At 34.4% G+C, this 17998-nt stretch overlaps 4 protein-coding genes across 11 annotated transcripts in view; 1 reads left to right on the plus strand and 3 right to left on the minus strand.

Annotated features, from left to right (window-relative positions):
• LOC105164719 (mitochondrial import inner membrane translocase subunit TIM17-2-like) overlaps positions 1-1614 on the minus strand; it is a 3405-nt gene extending 1791 nt beyond the window's left edge. For 2 of the 4 annotated variants that reach the window (XM_020694777.1, XM_011083447.2), the window contains exons 1-2: positions 1527-1612; positions 365-1257 (exon numbers count right to left, since the gene is read on the minus strand). In XM_020694777.1, the coding sequence (XP_020550436.1) occupies positions 386-1093 (708 nt within the window). In that variant the 5' untranslated portion in view covers positions 1094-1257; positions 1527-1612 and the 3' untranslated portion in view covers positions 365-385. Of the gene's footprint in view, positions 1-364; positions 1274-1526 lie in introns of all 4 variants that reach the window. The other 2 variants (XM_011083445.2, XM_011083448.2) reach the window with 2 other exon arrangements.
• On the minus strand, positions 2751-3800 carry LOC105164720 (early nodulin-93-like). The gene is made up of 4 exons (XM_011083449.2): positions 3701-3800; positions 3533-3594; positions 3375-3450; positions 2751-2978 (listed from the first exon to the last, which is right to left on the minus strand). The coding sequence occupies exons 1-4, from the start codon at positions 3753-3755 to the stop codon at positions 2887-2889; spliced, it is 285 nt and encodes a 94-aa protein (XP_011081751.1). The 5' UTR covers positions 3756-3800; the 3' UTR covers positions 2751-2886.
• Positions 5444-9368, plus strand: LOC105164721 (cell division control protein 2 homolog A). Of its 3 annotated transcripts, none has more exons than XM_011083450.2 (9): positions 5444-5591; positions 6399-6407; positions 6484-6668; positions 6952-7072; positions 7502-7675; positions 8042-8205; positions 8335-8422; positions 8505-8558; positions 8973-9368. In XM_011083450.2, the coding sequence occupies exons 1-9, from the start codon at positions 5496-5498 to the stop codon at positions 9060-9062; spliced, it is 981 nt and encodes a 326-aa protein (XP_011081752.1). In that variant the 5' UTR covers positions 5444-5495; the 3' UTR covers positions 9063-9368. The 3 variants fall into 3 exon arrangements, with proteins under 3 accessions (XP_011081752.1, XP_011081755.1, XP_011081756.1); XM_011083453.2 differs by having other exon boundaries at positions 5543-5591; positions 6375-6407; XM_011083454.2 differs by lacking the exon at positions 5444-5591 and adding an exon at positions 5622-5698.
• Positions 10506-17110, minus strand: LOC105164722 (histidine-containing phosphotransfer protein 4-like). 3 transcript variants are annotated; one of them, XM_020694516.1, is made up of 8 exons: positions 16938-17110; positions 16681-16841; positions 15368-16574; positions 12756-12825; positions 12031-12161; positions 11875-11943; positions 10893-10964; positions 10506-10803 (listed from the first exon to the last, which is right to left on the minus strand). In XM_020694516.1, the coding sequence occupies exons 4-8, from the start codon at positions 12813-12815 to the stop codon at positions 10662-10664; spliced, it is 474 nt and encodes a 157-aa protein (XP_020550175.1). In that variant the 5' UTR covers positions 12816-12825; positions 15368-16574; positions 16681-16841; positions 16938-17110; the 3' UTR covers positions 10506-10661. The 3 variants fall into 3 exon arrangements, with proteins under 3 accessions (XP_020550175.1, XP_020550176.1, XP_020550174.1); XM_020694517.1 differs by having other exon boundaries at positions 10506-10635; positions 10731-10803; positions 15368-16841; XM_020694515.1 differs by having other exon boundaries at positions 15368-16841.

Below are 17998 nucleotides of genomic sequence, written 5' to 3' on the forward strand. Positions count from 1 at the left end.
TGTGGGGGGGGGGGGGGGGGGGGGTCTCTCAATTCCGGGAGATATTGAATTTGATTGACAACTTCACTTTCAGATTCTTCTTTAATTTTAATTCAAAGCACATAGGAAACCTGTGGGAACAATGTGTACAATTTTCATACAAAATAACAGCAATAACTCAATAGTAAAATGACCAGTTCCAACAAAAAAGGAAAAATGAAAAAGAGAACAAGCAACTTGTATGCTTGAACCTACTTTATCTAATAAATCTAATACCAGAGCTACCAAGACGAAATCAAAGATTATAATTTGATATCAGAATCAACCAATCTACATCTCCATATGACAGTTGCAAAATCAGATAGAAAGTCACTATCTCAGTTACCAGAGATATTTCCCCTTGGACTTATTTGTACTCGAATGATGGTGGACTTGGAGCATCAAAGCTCTCCAAAACCTTTGTCTTGCTTCCATTGTTAGCACTTGTCTCCTCCTTCTTCCCACCACCAAAAAAGCCTCCAAACCACGAAGATGATGAGGAAGAAGATGAAGGTTGTGGCGATGATGATGATGATGAGGATCCAGCTCCCATACTCTCAACATTTACTGGAGCTTGTCCAGGAATTTGCCCCATTGGATACCCAGGCACACCAGGCGCGTTCGGTAGTGGCTCCTCCATAGGTGGAAAGCTCTGTGGTCCACTCATAACTTTATTTAACATAATACCAGCTCCTTCAATCAAAGCAAGTAACACACCACCAAATAGTGCTGATCGTGAAGCAGCACCTAGTCCCTGCCGCATTTGCAGAAAACCTCCAGTGGCTGCGCCAGCTATGATGGAATTCCAGGGATCCTCTTTCTGTCGGATGTATACCATTGTGCAGTCAAACGTGGAAAAGAGCCCACCCCACACTGCAAAACTACCACCAACACGAGGAGCATTCATGCGGACAGCTTGAGATCCCCCAACCAGACGCTCACCTTTAGGAGAGTTATAGATACCCTTCAAAAAATGGAAAGCTGCACCACCAACAGCGCCCATGCCAAAGGCTCCGCCGACATCATCAAGAATACGGTCAGGGCAAGGTTCTCGTGATGTTTCTGGGGTACCCATGGATCAGAACCACCAAGAAGTGGAAAAAGATGGAGAGTTTACAGTTTTTGAGGGAGAAACCTAGGCAGACAAGCTAGTTCTTCGGATCAGTCTTTCAATCGATCTTGACAGCCGCTGCAATTGAATCATATTTAAATTCTTGAATTCCAAAGACAAACGAACATCTGCAACAAACCCGTGCTGAAGAAATGGAGGGTAATAACAAAGAATTGATTCAAGAAAAAGAATACCAATATTTCACATCTAGAATCAAAATCCAGAGCCTACCGATTTGGTTTGCCGGGAAAATAGCAATTCAATATACAAAATAAGCTCAAAATCAAATTTCTCATAAATCCAAAAAATCACAGAAGACAGGAATACTACCGATACATTACGTTCCCAAAACTTCAGCAATCACATCGAGTTACATAAAATAGATATTAGGGTTTACCTCAAAACGCGGCGTTTCGTGAGCTGAGGAGGACTGGAGAAGGAAGGCCGGTGTGGTGTGCAAAAGCCGAAGAGAGTGACGAATGAAGCTAATTATAGGGCTAATGTTAACTTGGGCCGTTAGCCCAAACACTAATTGGGCCAAGACAAATAAATTTGATCCATGTATGAATTATAAATTCTCGTAAATTGTGACGAGCTTTATAAATATTCGACATAATTATAAATATTATTTTATTATTTAAAAAATTATAAATATTTTTTTATATTTCATAAATTATTTAATATTTTTATGTAGGTTTGAAATTGTCAACTTTGTGTTTTCTTTACTCTTTAAAGAAAAAAGAAATTGAAAAAAATGAAATGAGGTAGGATGACAAAAGTTTAAAAATTGTAAGAAAATATTCATTCAGTCAAAAAAAATATTTTTTTTAAAAATAAGTAAAATTATAATTCATAAACGATGGTATGTTTGTTAGTTCGCCGTAAAAAATGGATGAAAATCTAACAAAAATTAATGAATTTGGCTATTTGTTATACGAACCTTAAGATGAAGAGGTATTGATAATTTTTTAATAATAAAAAATATTTATAAATATGTGAAACTTTAAAGAAACTGATCGTAATTTAAACCATAAAAAGACATTTCCTTGTTTTTATTTCTTCCATATTCATATTTGGCTTTAGGTGTTTGTGCTTTTTGTCATGCTTCATATATGTGATTAGAATATGAAAAAAAAACCACAAATCTTTTAAGGCTCAAACCCGAAATAACTCAAGAAAAAATATGTTGAATATTATTTTACCCTCTTGATGTATTAATGGTATGAACTATATTCTATAATATAAGGTTTTATAATAAATTTGAAATTACGTGTTTGATTAACATCCCTAATTTAATATATATATATATACAGAACGATATTTTTATTTTAATATTTTATTCAAACTATATTTTGATAGATGAATAATCAATGATGTGGGTTAAAATAGCGAAGGCCCAATAGAAGTACGCCACGGCCCATTTACCACAATCAACAAGGTGGGCCCAATTACGATGGAGGTCCTTCCAGGCCTACAAGTACGCAAGTCAATGGGAAAGGCTGACACGTGCTTGCATTCCCCAAGGGGATAGTACAATTGATTCCTGATATGCATACCTCAACATTTATGCTTTTATAGTTGAGAATTAAATTTTAAAAAAATATATCTAAATACATAAAATTTAAAATAGATCATAAATTTTGGGCGAAGATTCGGACTCAACTCAATTAAGAAGCACAAAAATAGAGAAGAGAAAAAAGAATAGAAATATAGTCCTACGGCTTCAAAAATATGAACATCAAACACTTGTTTTGTGCTCAGGTTCTTCTATCATAACGAGCATCTGCATTTTTCCTTGCTGTCTCCAGTATAGTTTTGTCGGCAGTAATGAAGTAGGCTGCTATTGATGCTGCGGACAATCAAACCAAATTCACTTATATACAACTCATAATTTATAGCTTATTTAATTTATATTTTTTGCATATTTATATAAACTAACTGTCAATAAAAAAGTATGAAAAGTTTGTGTAATGTTGTTGACGTTTTTGGGGTGTATGTTTATTTTTTTTTTGGAAAAAACAAGAGTGGTTTATGTGCATAATGTTGATATTTAGTATGGGTATGTTTAATTTAAAAAAAAAAAAAAAACAGACTGATTTGTATAAATAAACCATAAATTATGGAGTATAGATGTAATTATCCCTTTCAATTATGATCTATTTTGACACAAATTCAAGATCTTGTCATAATTTTTCTTCCCAAGACAACTGTGGGGGTGGGGGTGGGGACTCAGAATTAGACATACCTCCGGATATAATGAGAGCTTGACCAGTGTAGTTCAAATTTGCTTTTGCCCAAGGAATTGTACGAACCGCAGCCAACTGCAATTTACAGGTAATATATATGAAAAAAATAATTCATAAATCATTATGAATTATAATGATAAGCAATGTATTCACATACTGTAGGAATTGCAGTGGCCACACATGCAATAAAAGCAGCTCTGAATCCAGCAACAGCACTAGCTGGAAATGGTGCAAGAACCGTAAAGTCGTGTAACTAGAGCATGAGAATAACAATATACGACTTCTTCCACTAGCTATTGTGAAACAACGGTAGCTGCATGCATACCTTGAGCACAGTTTTCAGCTGTAACAGTATCACGATTTGCAGTCAACGGTCCCATTCTTCACACTCAATTCGATAAAAAAGTTCAAAACATAAGAAAAATATCCAACCACAACAATTTACCCTTTATTTATACGTAAAGCTACAAATTCATGAGCGGTCCTAAGTATTACAAGAGCGATAATTTCTCCCTGCCTTCCCCCCTTTTCCATATTTAAATATAAATGAAATTGGAATTTATTTATTGGTTATTTACCCATAAATAAGAATAAATGAAAATTATGATAATAAAACGGGTCATCTCCCAGATCCGAATATGGGCCATAGCTATTGGACCTGCACAAACGGGCTCCAAATGTAAATGGGCTTCTTCCAGTTAAAACAAAACGACCGTGATTTTAGGATAACGGTTTGTTCCATTTCGGGGCGATTTTGATGGAAGGAATCTGGTAGATTTACCGTTACCGTAACTAGAAAACTAGTTATTTGAAGAAAATTTCAGAAGAAGTGAAATGCAGGAAAAAGGGTCAGGGGTCAGAAACTGGGAAAAATGTTTATTTGTTGGATATATTCGGAAAATAATAAATAAGTCTTTTGCCCCCCTTCCAATTGTCACTCTATTTTCTGCCACGTAGTATGAATCTCGCCTTTCCTACAACCTACCTCGATTATATACAACCAACAACATCTATGTGATTTTTTTTTTATTTTAAAAATATTAACCATTGTAAAATATAATTTTACGTGTATATAATAAATAATTTTAAAATATATTATATATAAGAATAAATATATTAATTCAACAATTATGTTAAATTTATAATTTTAAAAATTAAATAAATTAATTATTTTATCAATTATAAAAAATTGATCCACCAATGTCAAAATTATCATTTTATATCTTTAGCATATCTTTTCTTTATACTTATATAGATAAATTAATAAATATTCTTTAAATTTTGTGAAACTGATTAAATTAATTATCCATTTAAAAATAAATAAATATGGGCATATTTGGTTGAAAGTATAACTCATGTATTATATTCAAGGGATAGTTACATTACAATTTTATTAAAATTTAGTATAATCGTACATAAATTTTATGTGATTTGAAAAATAGATTGAATTTGTAAGAAAAATAAATAAAATTTTATACTAATTATCGATTGACTTATTATTTATTTATTAAATATTATATATTTTATTATGTGCATGAATATGCAAACAAACAAATATAAACACGTGTAAACATATGCATGTGTGGACTATGATTGAATAATAATACATGTCTTCTTCACTTTCAATTTATCAATTTATATTTTAAAAAAATCAATATATATAACCACACAGACAAATATTATGTAAATTTTTTACTAGTTGTGTAAGAATTTTAAATTTATGGAGTTTATATAGATTTTATACTCAATAGAAAAATTATAAATTTTGAGTAGTGTTTATTTTAAATAAAAAATTAATAATAATTCAGATTATATTTAGAAGAATGATTGTAATGGAAATTATAAAAAAAAATAGTGTATATCATGAGGGGTTATTTTATAATATTTTATAATTCAGGGATGTAAACACATTTTATGTATAATTCAGGGTGCAAAGTGAATTTAACCCTAAAAAAATAGAAAATAATTAATATTTTAATTTGGGGCAAAAAAGAAAAAGAAAAAGCAAAGAAAGTGACTTGACTTACCGTATGAGCCTTGGTCAAAACCTTTAACCAATCAGTGAGTTATAAAATGAAAGAAAAAAAGAAAAAATAAAATAACAAAAAGGACAACCCTATATGAAAGCTCTCTCTCGGGAAATTGCAGAAAACACAGCGCATTCTCTCTTTTTTATTCACACTCTTTTCACTCTCTCCACATTTCATCGATCTCCGGTACGTGAAAACGCCATCGTTTCTCCTCTTGTTCTGTTTATTTATTTCTGTTTTTTGTTGCGTTATTTACATTAATTGTAATGCGAGCTCGGTGACTCTGTTTCTCTGTAGGTGCATCTTTTGATTTTTGATGCTAGTATGTGCTTGTTAATTGTTGATTTCTTTGGTGTGAATTGATTGGTTTTATTTGATTTTTTGTTTGTCTGCTATTTTTACTGGAAAATTGGTTGATGTAACAGTGCATTTATTCGAACTCATGCACTGTATTAATAGTATGCATTTACTCGTGCAGTTGCTTTCATTGTTTTTTATTCCTCGTAAATTTTTTTATGTTGAGGAGAATGCGTGTTGGTTTTCTTGGTTTTTATGTTTAGTTGATTTTTGCTATGCTTACATTTTTAGTGGATCACTGTGAAATCTGTGGTGTTTTTTCTGGCATTGTGTGTGAGATATAAACTGCGGACGTGGATTGTGTTTCCAGAGCAGATGGTGTAAATCTGTGGTTCTGGTTACTGGAGGAAAAATATTGGTTGGTGAATTTTTTTACATGGTGCTAATTTCAGCACCTTTTCCAATTTATCAAAACAACTTTGTAATATTTTGCCATCGCTTCTGTCTTATAAATTTGGTCTGTGAGCTTTGTGTCAAAGTGAAGTATCCCTGAGTTTGCTTGTTGTTCATAGATGCTGTTTGTCTTACACACTTCACAGCTCTTCTGATGTTACTTGTGCTTTGTTTCCTAACCTTGGTCTCTTCTTTCTTTCCTTTTGTTTTTTCCAACGGATGGTGAATAATTGCTGTTGACAGATGGAGCAGGTAAAGATTTTTTGCCTAACTTCTGCACTCATTTATGCTTGCAATGAATTGTGATGTTCTGTAATTTCTCGTGCAGTATGAAAAAGTTGAGAAGATTGGTGAAGGAACATATGGAGTGGTGTACAAGGGTCGTCATCGCACAACTAATGAAACTATTGCTCTGAAGAAAATCCGGCTCGAGCAGGAAGATGAGGGAGTACCGAGCACAGCTATCAGAGAGATCTCACTCTTGAAAGAGATGCAACATGGGAATATTGTAAGGTACAACAAAAATTAAAACCAACAGGCTACTTAAAAATTCCAAGAGAACCAAGATGTATCATTACAAAGAAGAGACTGTGAAAGACTGCTCAGTGCACATTTTACATGCTATTTCCAATTGATAATGGTGCCTCATCAGATGTAATTAATAATGATTACTGAATTTATATGATATTTTCGTTTCAGAAGACTTCATTAAAAATTTTCTTTGCCTTTTCATTTGCAGACAAGTCTTGTATCTAGGTCATGACCATTGAACTTTCTCTGAATATTTGGGTAACAGGTTGCAGGATGTTGTTCACAGTGAGAAGCGCTTGTATCTGGTATTTGAATATCTGGACTTGGATTTAAAGAAACATATGGAATCTTGTCCAGAATTCTCTCAGAATCCTCGTCTGGTTAAAGTGAGTGGCCTCTTTCTGCCTGGTGAAGGTTGGAAAACTTGATGCTTTTGAGATTATATTTGCATCTTAGGAGATTGTCACACATGGAGTTATGCCTTTCTAACTTATCAGCTAGAATTAATAATTCTACTACAATTGAATAGCTTTGCTAGAGTTGTTCTTGCTGCTTCAGTTAAGTTACTGCGTTTGTCATAGTTATTACTATCAACCACCCTCAATCGTGGCAGAGAGGTTGAGCGGCATTCTTCTATTGAAGACTACAATGACAAAAATTTGGAGTAAACAAATATGAAGCATGCAATTGCAAAAATGCATCTAGAGAAATATTATATATATATATATATATATATCAGAGGCCTGACGAAGATGAGTTTAGAATCCTTTGCTTGCAAAACAATGTTGTCACTGAGTCGATCTTCAATTTTGCAGACATTTTTGTACCAAATACTACGTGGAATTGCTTATTGTCATTCTCACCGTGTCCTTCACCGAGACTTGAAGCCTCAAAACTTGCTGATAGATCGACGTACTAATGCATTAAAACTTGCAGACTTTGGATTGGCCAGAGCATTTGGTATTCCTGTCAGGACATTTACACATGAGGTGAATGCTTCAGAAGTTGATGCTGTCTCTTGCAGGCTATTTTTACTTAACTTACTGACTTTCATCTCCTGCCTGACTTTGTTTCTTGTACTGAGACTAGTCTCCGATCTTATAGTATATGACAAACCTAACAATTATGCTAAAATTATCATTTCTGTTTTCCTGATATTGATGTAATCTTTTCCTAGATTCAAGTACTAGATATCCTAATCTCCCTTACCTTCGCAATCAAATAGGTCCGAAGAAATACTTATACTTGACAATCAGTAGTATTGTCATTTTAAAACCAACCCATGTAAAGAAATTTCAAGTCGGCAAATCCTTCGTTTCATTTTCCCTTCTCTCAACCATCAATATCTTTTGCAGGTTGTGACTCTATGGTACAGAGCCCCAGAAATACTACTTGGATCACGCCACTATTCTACTCCGGTGGATATATGGTCAGTTGGTTGTATATTTGCTGAGATGGTAAACCGGCGACCCTTGTTTCCTGGGGACTCTGAAATTGATGAACTCTTTAGGATATTTAGGTGATATATATGACTAAACAATAACTTCTTCCATGCAATATCAACTTTTTCATTAAAACACAATTTCATTTGCTAAAATGTGATTCATAACATTATTACCTATTCCATGTTGTGTCTTATGAAATGAAGAATCATGGGCACCCCGACTGAAGATACCTGGTCAGGAGTGACATCTCTGCCTGATTTTAAATCATCATTTCCGAAATGGCCACCCAAGGTTAACTTGCATAAGTTTTATATTTTCTGTTTCTTTGTTTTTTTCCTATGAAACATTTAGATATCGCATCTATATTTTGCAGGAGCTGGCAACTGTAGTTCCAAATCTTGATTCAGCTGGCCTTGACCTCCTTGGTGTAAGTTCATTTCCTCATGGGTATTTTAGAAGAATATTACTGTTGAAATTTGTATGATGTCTATCTAGCATTACAACTCAAAATATGTGTATTGTATTGCTCTAAATTACTCTTTTGAGCTCCTTTTGTTTTTGCCCCATATTCTTTTTGCCTTAGATGCTCCGATTGGATTGTTGGCTGGGCTGAGATTTGTCAGTTATAACCTATTGAGAGTGTTATTCTAAATCTTACTGCCTTCCTCACCTTCTTTTGCCTGGAGAACCATGTGTGCTTGACATATGATTGGCCCTTGCAAGCATTAGCTTTATTAGTAGTTGACTGGAAGACAATTTTCCACAAGCCTGACACCTTATGCATGTTTTGACCAAAGAAATGTATTGATTAAGATGATTAATTTGCTGTTTACTCTTGCAGAAAATGCTATGCTTAGATCCCAGCAAAAGAATTACAGCCAGAAGTGCTCTTGAGCATGAGTACTTTAAGGATATTGGGTTTGTCCCGTGATATGTTGTTCTCTCATCCCAGTGCAAATGTATATTGGTATGTGGCATCTCTGGGGTTCTAATTGTCAGATAAGAAACATGTGATATGTAGGTGATATTATCAATCTGTTTCTGCTTGCTTGCATGTAATTCAATTTACATCGAAGTGTTTGTGGTCTCAGCAATTTGGAATTCGCAATTGCTGTTTTTTGGCTTCTTGTGTGATTGTGTCAATTTTTTCCTTTCCCTTTTACCCATGCTGATGTAAGACATGTTTAGCTTTTGTTTCTCTTCTTCAATAGATAAATGGTGTGCCATTAGTTGTTAACATGTTAGCTCTTACATTCTTTGTGATCATGCGACTGCTCAAGAACATTGTGTCCTTGAGACTATTAGTACTTCAAGAGACCTTCATTTCTATCATCTATACATTACGTAAGTAAATCAGATGCTGTAGAATGCGTGAACACTTTACTGGTTTCATGCTGTTTGCATTCCTATAGCTTACAAGGACAGTTGGAAATATTTGAACTTAAAACTCACAAATGAGATCTAGGATGCATTTGGTTGTGTACTATTCACATGTATTGAATGTGTGCATTTATATGAGTGTGTTTTTGCCACACGCTGAATTTTCTTTTCCCTTAGCTTCTTTTGAGGAGCGGGATACATACATCATACATGGATATGGTGTGAGAGGATATGCATGGGGAAGGGGTTTTGAATAGTTTTTGTTTCAGTCTTTTTCTACTTTTTTCATTACGGAGGTGCGAGTGGATGATTAAAGGGCCTTCACTTTGCTTCTCCCCGGAGTGTGGTTAATTGGGCATTTTTATGCAAAAAATCTCAGTCTTTGACAATGCAGGGGGACCCCTAGCCCATGAAGAGTCGAATCAAGTCAAATGGATCTTGACTAGGGTTTGTTTTTTTCTGGACTCAGTGGCCTTTACTAGTCTTTATAACGATTCCTTAGATTCACATTTAGACATTACCCTATTGGAATTTCTTCAGTCCACTAGTCCATCTTATCAATCCAACCTTAGAGACCCGATGGGACTCTTCATTAGAACTGTAAATTAGTCGAATTGTGTTGAATATATTATTGTTTGAGTTTATTTGAATAACAATCGAGCTTGAAAATTTGTGGTTGACTTTATTTGATTAAATATCAAAACTAGCTTTAGTTAAATCAATATAAGTCGAGTTAGAATAGTTTGATGTTTTCAAATATATTTTATTATTTCTTTTCTAACTGAATCAAGCTCAAATCGAGCCTCAAAATTTATTAAACAAAAATTTAAGTTCAAGTTTGGTTTGTAAAATTAACGGATCGCTCTCAAACGAGTTTTTATCAATAAATTTTGAATCAAATATTAAGTAGTTTGATTATCCTTTTCAGCCCTACCTTTAATGATATAATTAATGTTGGGGTGTGTGCGTGTGAAGAACAATTAAAACACGAAGGCATGTAAATGGTCACTGGCATGCATTGAGTCAAAAGCTACTTGATTCTAAACTGTTACATTCACTTATTTGGCATCATAATCTTTATTTACTCCTTGCCCGTTGGTGAACTAACGAGCTTGTCTTGCTAGCTGAAATTGCAACAAGAAAACAACAATTAATTGGTTACAAAATGTACGTCTACACAGACATACACGCAGTTGTACACATGCACTAGGAGGAAGACCTGAAAATAACTCTCGAGCTTCTTTTTCAGGACTGCATGCTCTTGTTTTACCTCTTGGAATGTCCTCATGCACCTGCACGATAGCAATAAATTTAGATAACAGGGTGCATGTTAAATATATGGGAGTGTCGCACCAAAATTTGCACAATGGAAAAAGATTACCCCTCAAAGTTCCCAATTTTGCAGTATTCTTGAAATTGTGTGCATTCCGTTTTGAGCTTCTTGGCGCCAATGCTGCATATAGAGGGGGACGACGATCAAGTTCATTACATGCAAATATCAGAAAAGACTTGTTGCTTCATAACAGTTTGGTTAGTGAAAAAAAAGTAAGGTAATAGTTAACTTTCGTTGTGAACGAATCTTTTGTGGCCTGGCCTTGCAAAAGCCATGCATGCCCAAATTACAATTTATGTCTAAGTTTAACATTTTGACATTAGTTTCCGAAAAATGCTGTACAACAATAAAAATTCTATTTTCATGCCTAAGTAGAGAACTTGAAGCCTCGTTAAAGTTGAATACATGTATATATATATTTAGATACATATTTATATTGTATACATACAAAAAAAAAGGCATGTGATTCTTATCTAAAAACATCTAAAATCCCTGGAGGGAAGAGATTTGCTTACATTTTCTATCTCTCTCTCTCTCTCTCTCTCTCTCTCTCTCTATATATATATATATATATATATTCTCTCATTCTCTCTCTCTCTCTCTCTCTCTCTCTCTCTCTCTCTATATATATATATATATATATATATATGTGTATATATATATATATTTCTTTTTCCTTCCCACTCCCAACCTTCACAAGGGGGTGATATGCAAATAACTCTCTCTATCACCTCCCTTTTTCCCTAGTTCTATAATTTTACAAGGATTTTCAAGTCTCCTTTATTCATTCATTTCTCTCTCAGTTGAGGAAGTGGGAATATATCGGAAATTCATTGATTCTCCAGGGCACAAGTATTTGTCACTGCCACTTGTACTGCATTTTGTGATAGACTCCTGAAAATGGGCTGTCCCGGATCTTATCGATTTGGACTCAAAAGTTCCTCATAATTGCACGAGTGTCCCAAAAGTAGCACTGTCCCATTGTTCGGAAATCAAACCATTTTGGAGAATCAAGTGCCATATTATTTACCTTGAGCTGCTGCCCTTGAACTGATGCATAATATCGTCCAGTTTCTCAAAGTCAAAAGGATTTTTATCCCTGCACCGCCACATAAAAGGAATACATAAATAACGCAAAATGTGGCTAAAATTATCTAACTTTGACAATCACAAGAAAGCAACTCACAGTGTCAGTTCTATGTTTCGGATAAATCGAGCCGAGTCACTGTAATATAGCTTAACCACCTCTTCCACAAAATTAGGGTTGGCTTCATCCTCCAAATCCTCCAACTGTAGGAATTGGTCATCAAGATATCCCTAGAAGACAAGCATCAATAGATCAATCAGCAAAGACTTTGTTACATAAATGGGCAAAAAAGAACTACAATGATGGAAATTTTATGGTTTGACTGAACCGAACCAATTACATAGTAAATATGATCACTTGCAATGTGATTGATCATTCTTTTTAAACTGTACACTGATCTCATGGTAAGTGTATTCCACTTGTCATATAAATAGTTCAAGTTTTAGCCAAATCCGATCTTGATTAGAATTTTCCTTCTATTATAGGGCATTGATCAACGGAGACAGCTCTTAACTTCTAAAGGAGATTGATGATTATTGTGAAGTTTGCCCTTAACTGAGATAGGGCAGCCGCACTTCTCCAAGAACATAGTAATAATTGTTTTTTTTTCCCTTCCCCCATAGTTATTCTTTTGCTTTCGGTGCATGGAGTGAAAAACTAAAAGTTAAGTTAATCAGATAAATTTAAGAACTTGAGCGGCCCAACATTTCCTAGTTCATGAAATAAATACATGAAGTAATTAAAAATCTATGTGTAAAATGTTACTGTGTGTGGAAAATTTCAGTAAAGAGTGGATCTTTTACTATGGTGAAGAGAGATTTAACCTGATCAAAAAGGGCTTTCCTCATGCAGGCAGCCTGATGTTGCAGTTGATGTCCCTCCATTGTATGCGACCTATAAGAATGAGTAAAAAGAAAGTAAAATAAAGAAACTTGGGTTTTGGTTTTGAATATTTTTGTCTATGGGAAGCCTGAGGCTGCATATGCCATATATATAGGAGAACATAAGAATAAGACACCATCAGTAGAAAAGGTCCCCATTTCCATGTGTATATAGTATACTATTCCGTATTCTGAGTGAAATGTACTACGTAGAAATAGATAAACCCACAACGAAAATATAGGAAATGCGATGCTTATAAAAGTATTTTTAGTTTTCTTTAAAGAATTCAAAGCTAAATTACGTGTTTTTCCTGGGATAAAGGGGCCACTACAATCTTGCTTCTTATATGCAATTAATAAATTGGATTGTCTATAACCCGTCTGTGATTAATGCAACCATGATCTTTTATGCCTTATGAATTTGAAATATTAGATTTAACACATTAAATAAGTATAACTTTCACATTTAAATCGTTAATAACCAGCATAATGGTGAAGTTTAATGAAAGCTATCAAATAGATATTACAAACAGATATATAATGCACCGGGTATTTACTTTTTTGGGTTCTCATCTTCTTTAGCAATTTGGTACTCGTTGAATATTTTTCCCATGCAGAATCAATAAGAAAATTTAACTGGGATATTGACCCAAATATATCCTAAATGATATCTAAATCAATATTCTTCTTCATATACAAACCTAATGAATTTAGCCTAACAATATCTACATGGGTCTGACAGTATAAAGACAACGAAAAACTGGAAAGATGATTCTCTCCTTGGATACAAACCCAGAAACCACCATTCTCTTTAAACTGAGATTTCTGCAATACGTGTCTTCGGAATGATGGTGCTTGGCTTTCAACTTTTGTCACTTGATAATTTAAAGAATCCATTCCCTGGTCCCTCTCCTTCCTCAACGCAACATGCAGACACGCACACATGAACCAATCTCCTAGTAAAAAGTGCAAATACAGAATTGAAAAGGCAAAAGGTAATAATAGTAACTGAACTCTCAAATTTTAGTTTGTACAAACAGGATTATACAATCTAATTTTACGTTTATTTCATTAATTTTTCACCTCAGCTACATATATATTGTTATTTGAGATTGATACATCCTTAATACAATGAAAAAACGTGTTTTTAATGCTTTTGATCTCCTTCTGCAAAGTATGATATTCAACAGAGCATCTGAATTTCTCAAAATATGACTAAATTAAGTAACTGCTTCCTTATGCTTTGTGATGCAGCCAAGACTAATCCTGGAAAAGAGAAAATCTGAAAAATTAGAGGATAGCAATGGGAGGACTAAGCTCAAATGGCAGGTGACCGATTTCAATTATTTCTGTTGATTCTTGTAGGTTCTAAACTTGTCTGGAGAAAATTGGAGATAGAAAATAACCAATCATATAATGGTGGAATACTAGCGACGAAGAGATGCGGGGTCAAAGGGAATATACTTTAAAAAAAGACTAATGAAACAAAGAATAAAGACTTAAAATCGCTCATATTCATGCCCATGGTACAAGAAGTTCTTATCCTCAGAATAATTTTCTGAATTGACACTTTTTAATAATTTGAGTACCACTTTTAATTGTTTTAACTTTTTCCAGCAAATAGGTTACTTTGTGTGACACTCCCAAAGAATCAATAAAATAACGAGTCTTCTCCTTTTTTCTATGTCCTCTTTTTGTGCCACCTACTACGATTCCATACTTCCCAAACCGGATACATGAAAACGGCTATAGATATTATCCCTTGACACCCATTTCAGCAATAGAGACTGTTTAGCCCAGAAAACTTACGAGTCCATCAAGACACTGACATTTTCCAGGCAGCGCAAGAATATCTAATCCATTAATAAAAAATGATTAACCACCACTACATATTGAATGCTTGATCAATTGACTGCACCCATACATGTATATTTATATGTCGTGTATTTGCTTGTAAGTCCACCCTGTTTCTATCTTATCCTTTGGGCACGTGCCTAGTAGGTGTGTGCCCGTGCCAAGGACAGGAAATTCATGCAGTCTTTTCTGCCCTAAAGATGAGCACCAGTATACCACGTCTACTTGAGCTGTATATTCAGATTCATGCCACCATGGAAATAAAGGTGATTATCGAAGCCACTTAAAACACACACACACACACACTTCTTGCTGACTTGATGACAAGAGATGAATTTGACTTTTAAACATGTAAATATACCCTAGCCTTCTATCAAAGCAAACATGCAATGAATAGAGGATAAAATCCAAGTTTGTCCAGCCCATTAAGCTACCCAAAAGAATTTGTTTTGGCATATGCAGCATTTAGAGATTTCTGTGCAACTAATCACATACACCTATACCAGTGCACCAGATAAAACTGCCTAACAACATTTGAAACTCAAACACAGATTTCTGTAGCTTAAACAATGAAATCATGCAGTTTGGATCCATTAAGAGAGAATAAAATAATAAACTGAGGAATCCAGGAAACAAAGATGAATTGACCACAGGAGAAAAGAAGGAAAAATCTTACCAATGATTAAAAGAGAGTTGATTACCTTTAGATAAGCAGACCGCAATCGTTATCGTGGGTCTCCATCATCGTAGCAATTCCACCAGAATGTGCAAAGTGAAAGCAGAGTTAAGACAAGTTGCAACCTTTATTCCTTAGGCACCCACCTCTGGAAGAAGAGATGTTTCAGAAAGCATTAACCTAACTCGGTTTCTCTTCCATGGTTTATGCGGATGTGGGCACCAAACCATCTTTGTGGAAAAAACAAAAGCTTTCACTCCCGTTAAATGGTATAAGAATATGATTTGAATTGTTTGCTTGAAACAGACGGATTCTCTTTTATTAAGTCTCTATCTTCTGTGTTGATAAGGAACCCACGAGGACATGATAACCCTCCAATCTGTTCAGCTTCAATTCCAAACAAAAGTAAATATGCAGAGGATTCCTTTTCATCCAACCAAAACGGCTTTTCAGGCTTATGACTAGAAAAAGTTACAGATGATTTTCTTTCTCGCCATGATCCTGTTTCATCAACTCATCCCCCAACCCGCAACTTCCCACCCGATTCAGTGTACACACATACAAAACAAACTAAAATTGCATTTGGATTCACCGTCAATGGTATATACATTGAGTTTGGGCCTGTGTCTCTAAATTATGTAATGAGTTTGGGCAGGATCTTACTCTACCCATTGACACTTTTACGGCCCGAGTAGGGTTTGGATATAAAATCATTTTTTGAATTTTCATTGAATTTGGACAGTATCTTACTCTACCAATTAAGAGACCTGGATGCATACACCTAAATTTTGGGTTTGAGAGGTTAACTGAATATCAAGACCTGAACTCCGCATATGTATAAAGCCCTTTTTGGGTGGTAAACAATTGTATACCATCCATAAAAATATTGATGCATCTCTGAAATCTAGTTCATAATTACCATAAAGTTTGTCTGTCCAGTACTAGGTTCCTGTTCTAAAGTCGTGTTTCTTGTCCTAGAAGTAAGTGTTCCAAGTCTTTTAACTCCTTGTAAAGTCTAACAGATCCAAACAATTTGTTGATTTGAGACTGTATCGCAACAGTAAACCGTTCGCGCTTCTCTACCTCTTCTTCTCCCCTCTCCTCTTTCTGCTTTCTGATTTTCTTAGTTTCAGACAAATTGAACTTATTCCTGGACTGGAATTCCGATGATGTTTATCACAACTAAGCAGCATAATAATATCTTGTCAATGTCCATTGAGTGCAACCCCATCCTGATTTTCCCAAACGAGTATGAGCTATTTGCGTAATCTAATTCATAAAAAAGAAGAATGAATTACACTACAAAAAGAAAAAAAGGATAAAATCAATAACAATTACTTCACGATGAGCCAAATGAAGTCTGAGAAGTCGAAGGTTCGGAAACGGAAACGTTGTAAAGGCACCGCCAGTATTCGCCGATCCGACGGCGCCGCTGCTGGAACATTGCTTCCGTTCTGTTCAGATATTTGCTCATCGACCACCACATGGCCTGGTTTATACTGTTCAAAAAAAAAAAAAAAAAGAACTACAGTGAAATAGAATAAATAAACACAAATTGTAGAGTAAATGGAAAAAGCATCAAATGGATTATGTACATTGAGGAGATGGAGCGGGGAGCAGTGTTGGGGAGGAGACGAGAGGAGCAGCCAATGATAGAGCATAGAGTTGATAATGCTTACTGCTACGCTGTCGTTTTCCGCTGTCCGGGAATTTGGGATTTCCCAGTATGAAAACAGTGCCCGGGAAGGAGGATATGGTGTGACAAAAGTAATATATTGCCCGTTGCTAAAATTATGAAATGCATCAACTTTTATATTTTTCTAATTAAAATTTTAATAAAGTTTTATTATTATAAAAATAGCTATGCTTTCCTAAAAAAATACTTTTGGCAAAATTATATCTAAATGAGAGTTCACTCTTCATCAATATCTAATCCATTGCAAATGATGATTTTCAATAATTATTATCAGCCTCTCATATTTATAATAATGTGTATTTTCAATGACAAAATTATGATGATTATACGAAACTAAAATTAACAATAACTTGTGTAATAACATTATTGTGCCACATGTTGCATAGCAATGAGGTAAAAATTGTGTCGCATGTCACATTATTATGACGTTATTTCTGATAACGAAGCCATTGTGTACGTATTCCAATACCTATCGATTAATGATATAGACATACATGTCGGTTGATTACAAACGATGAGATTAAGAGGCTTATAAACGTCAAACCCCCCCCCCCCCAAGATGCATTTAAAAAGATATCGTGAAGCAAATACGAAATAAGATAAATAATATTTTGCACAACAAAATGTGAATCTCGTTATACATATAATCTAATACATCAATTTCGTTACATATTGTATCAGATAGTATATCCAAAAAAAAAATTGTGAAGCAGATACAAGATAAGATAAATAATATATTGCACAACAAATCGTGAATCTCGTCATACATAACATCTAATACATCAATCTCGTTATATATTGTATCAGAGAGTACATCCAAAAAAATAAATAAAAATCGTAAAGCAGATACAAAAAAAGATAAATAATATATTGCATAATAAATCGTGAATCTCGTTATACGTAATATCTAATACATCAATCTCATTACATATCGTATCAGAGAGTATATCAATACGTGGT

The sequence above is a fragment of the Sesamum indicum genome, linkage group LG6 (genome assembly GCF_000512975.1).
Source record: "Sesamum indicum cultivar Zhongzhi No. 13 linkage group LG6, S_indicum_v1.0, whole genome shotgun sequence".
Classification (NCBI taxonomy): domain Eukaryota; kingdom Viridiplantae; phylum Streptophyta; class Magnoliopsida; order Lamiales; family Pedaliaceae; genus Sesamum; species Sesamum indicum.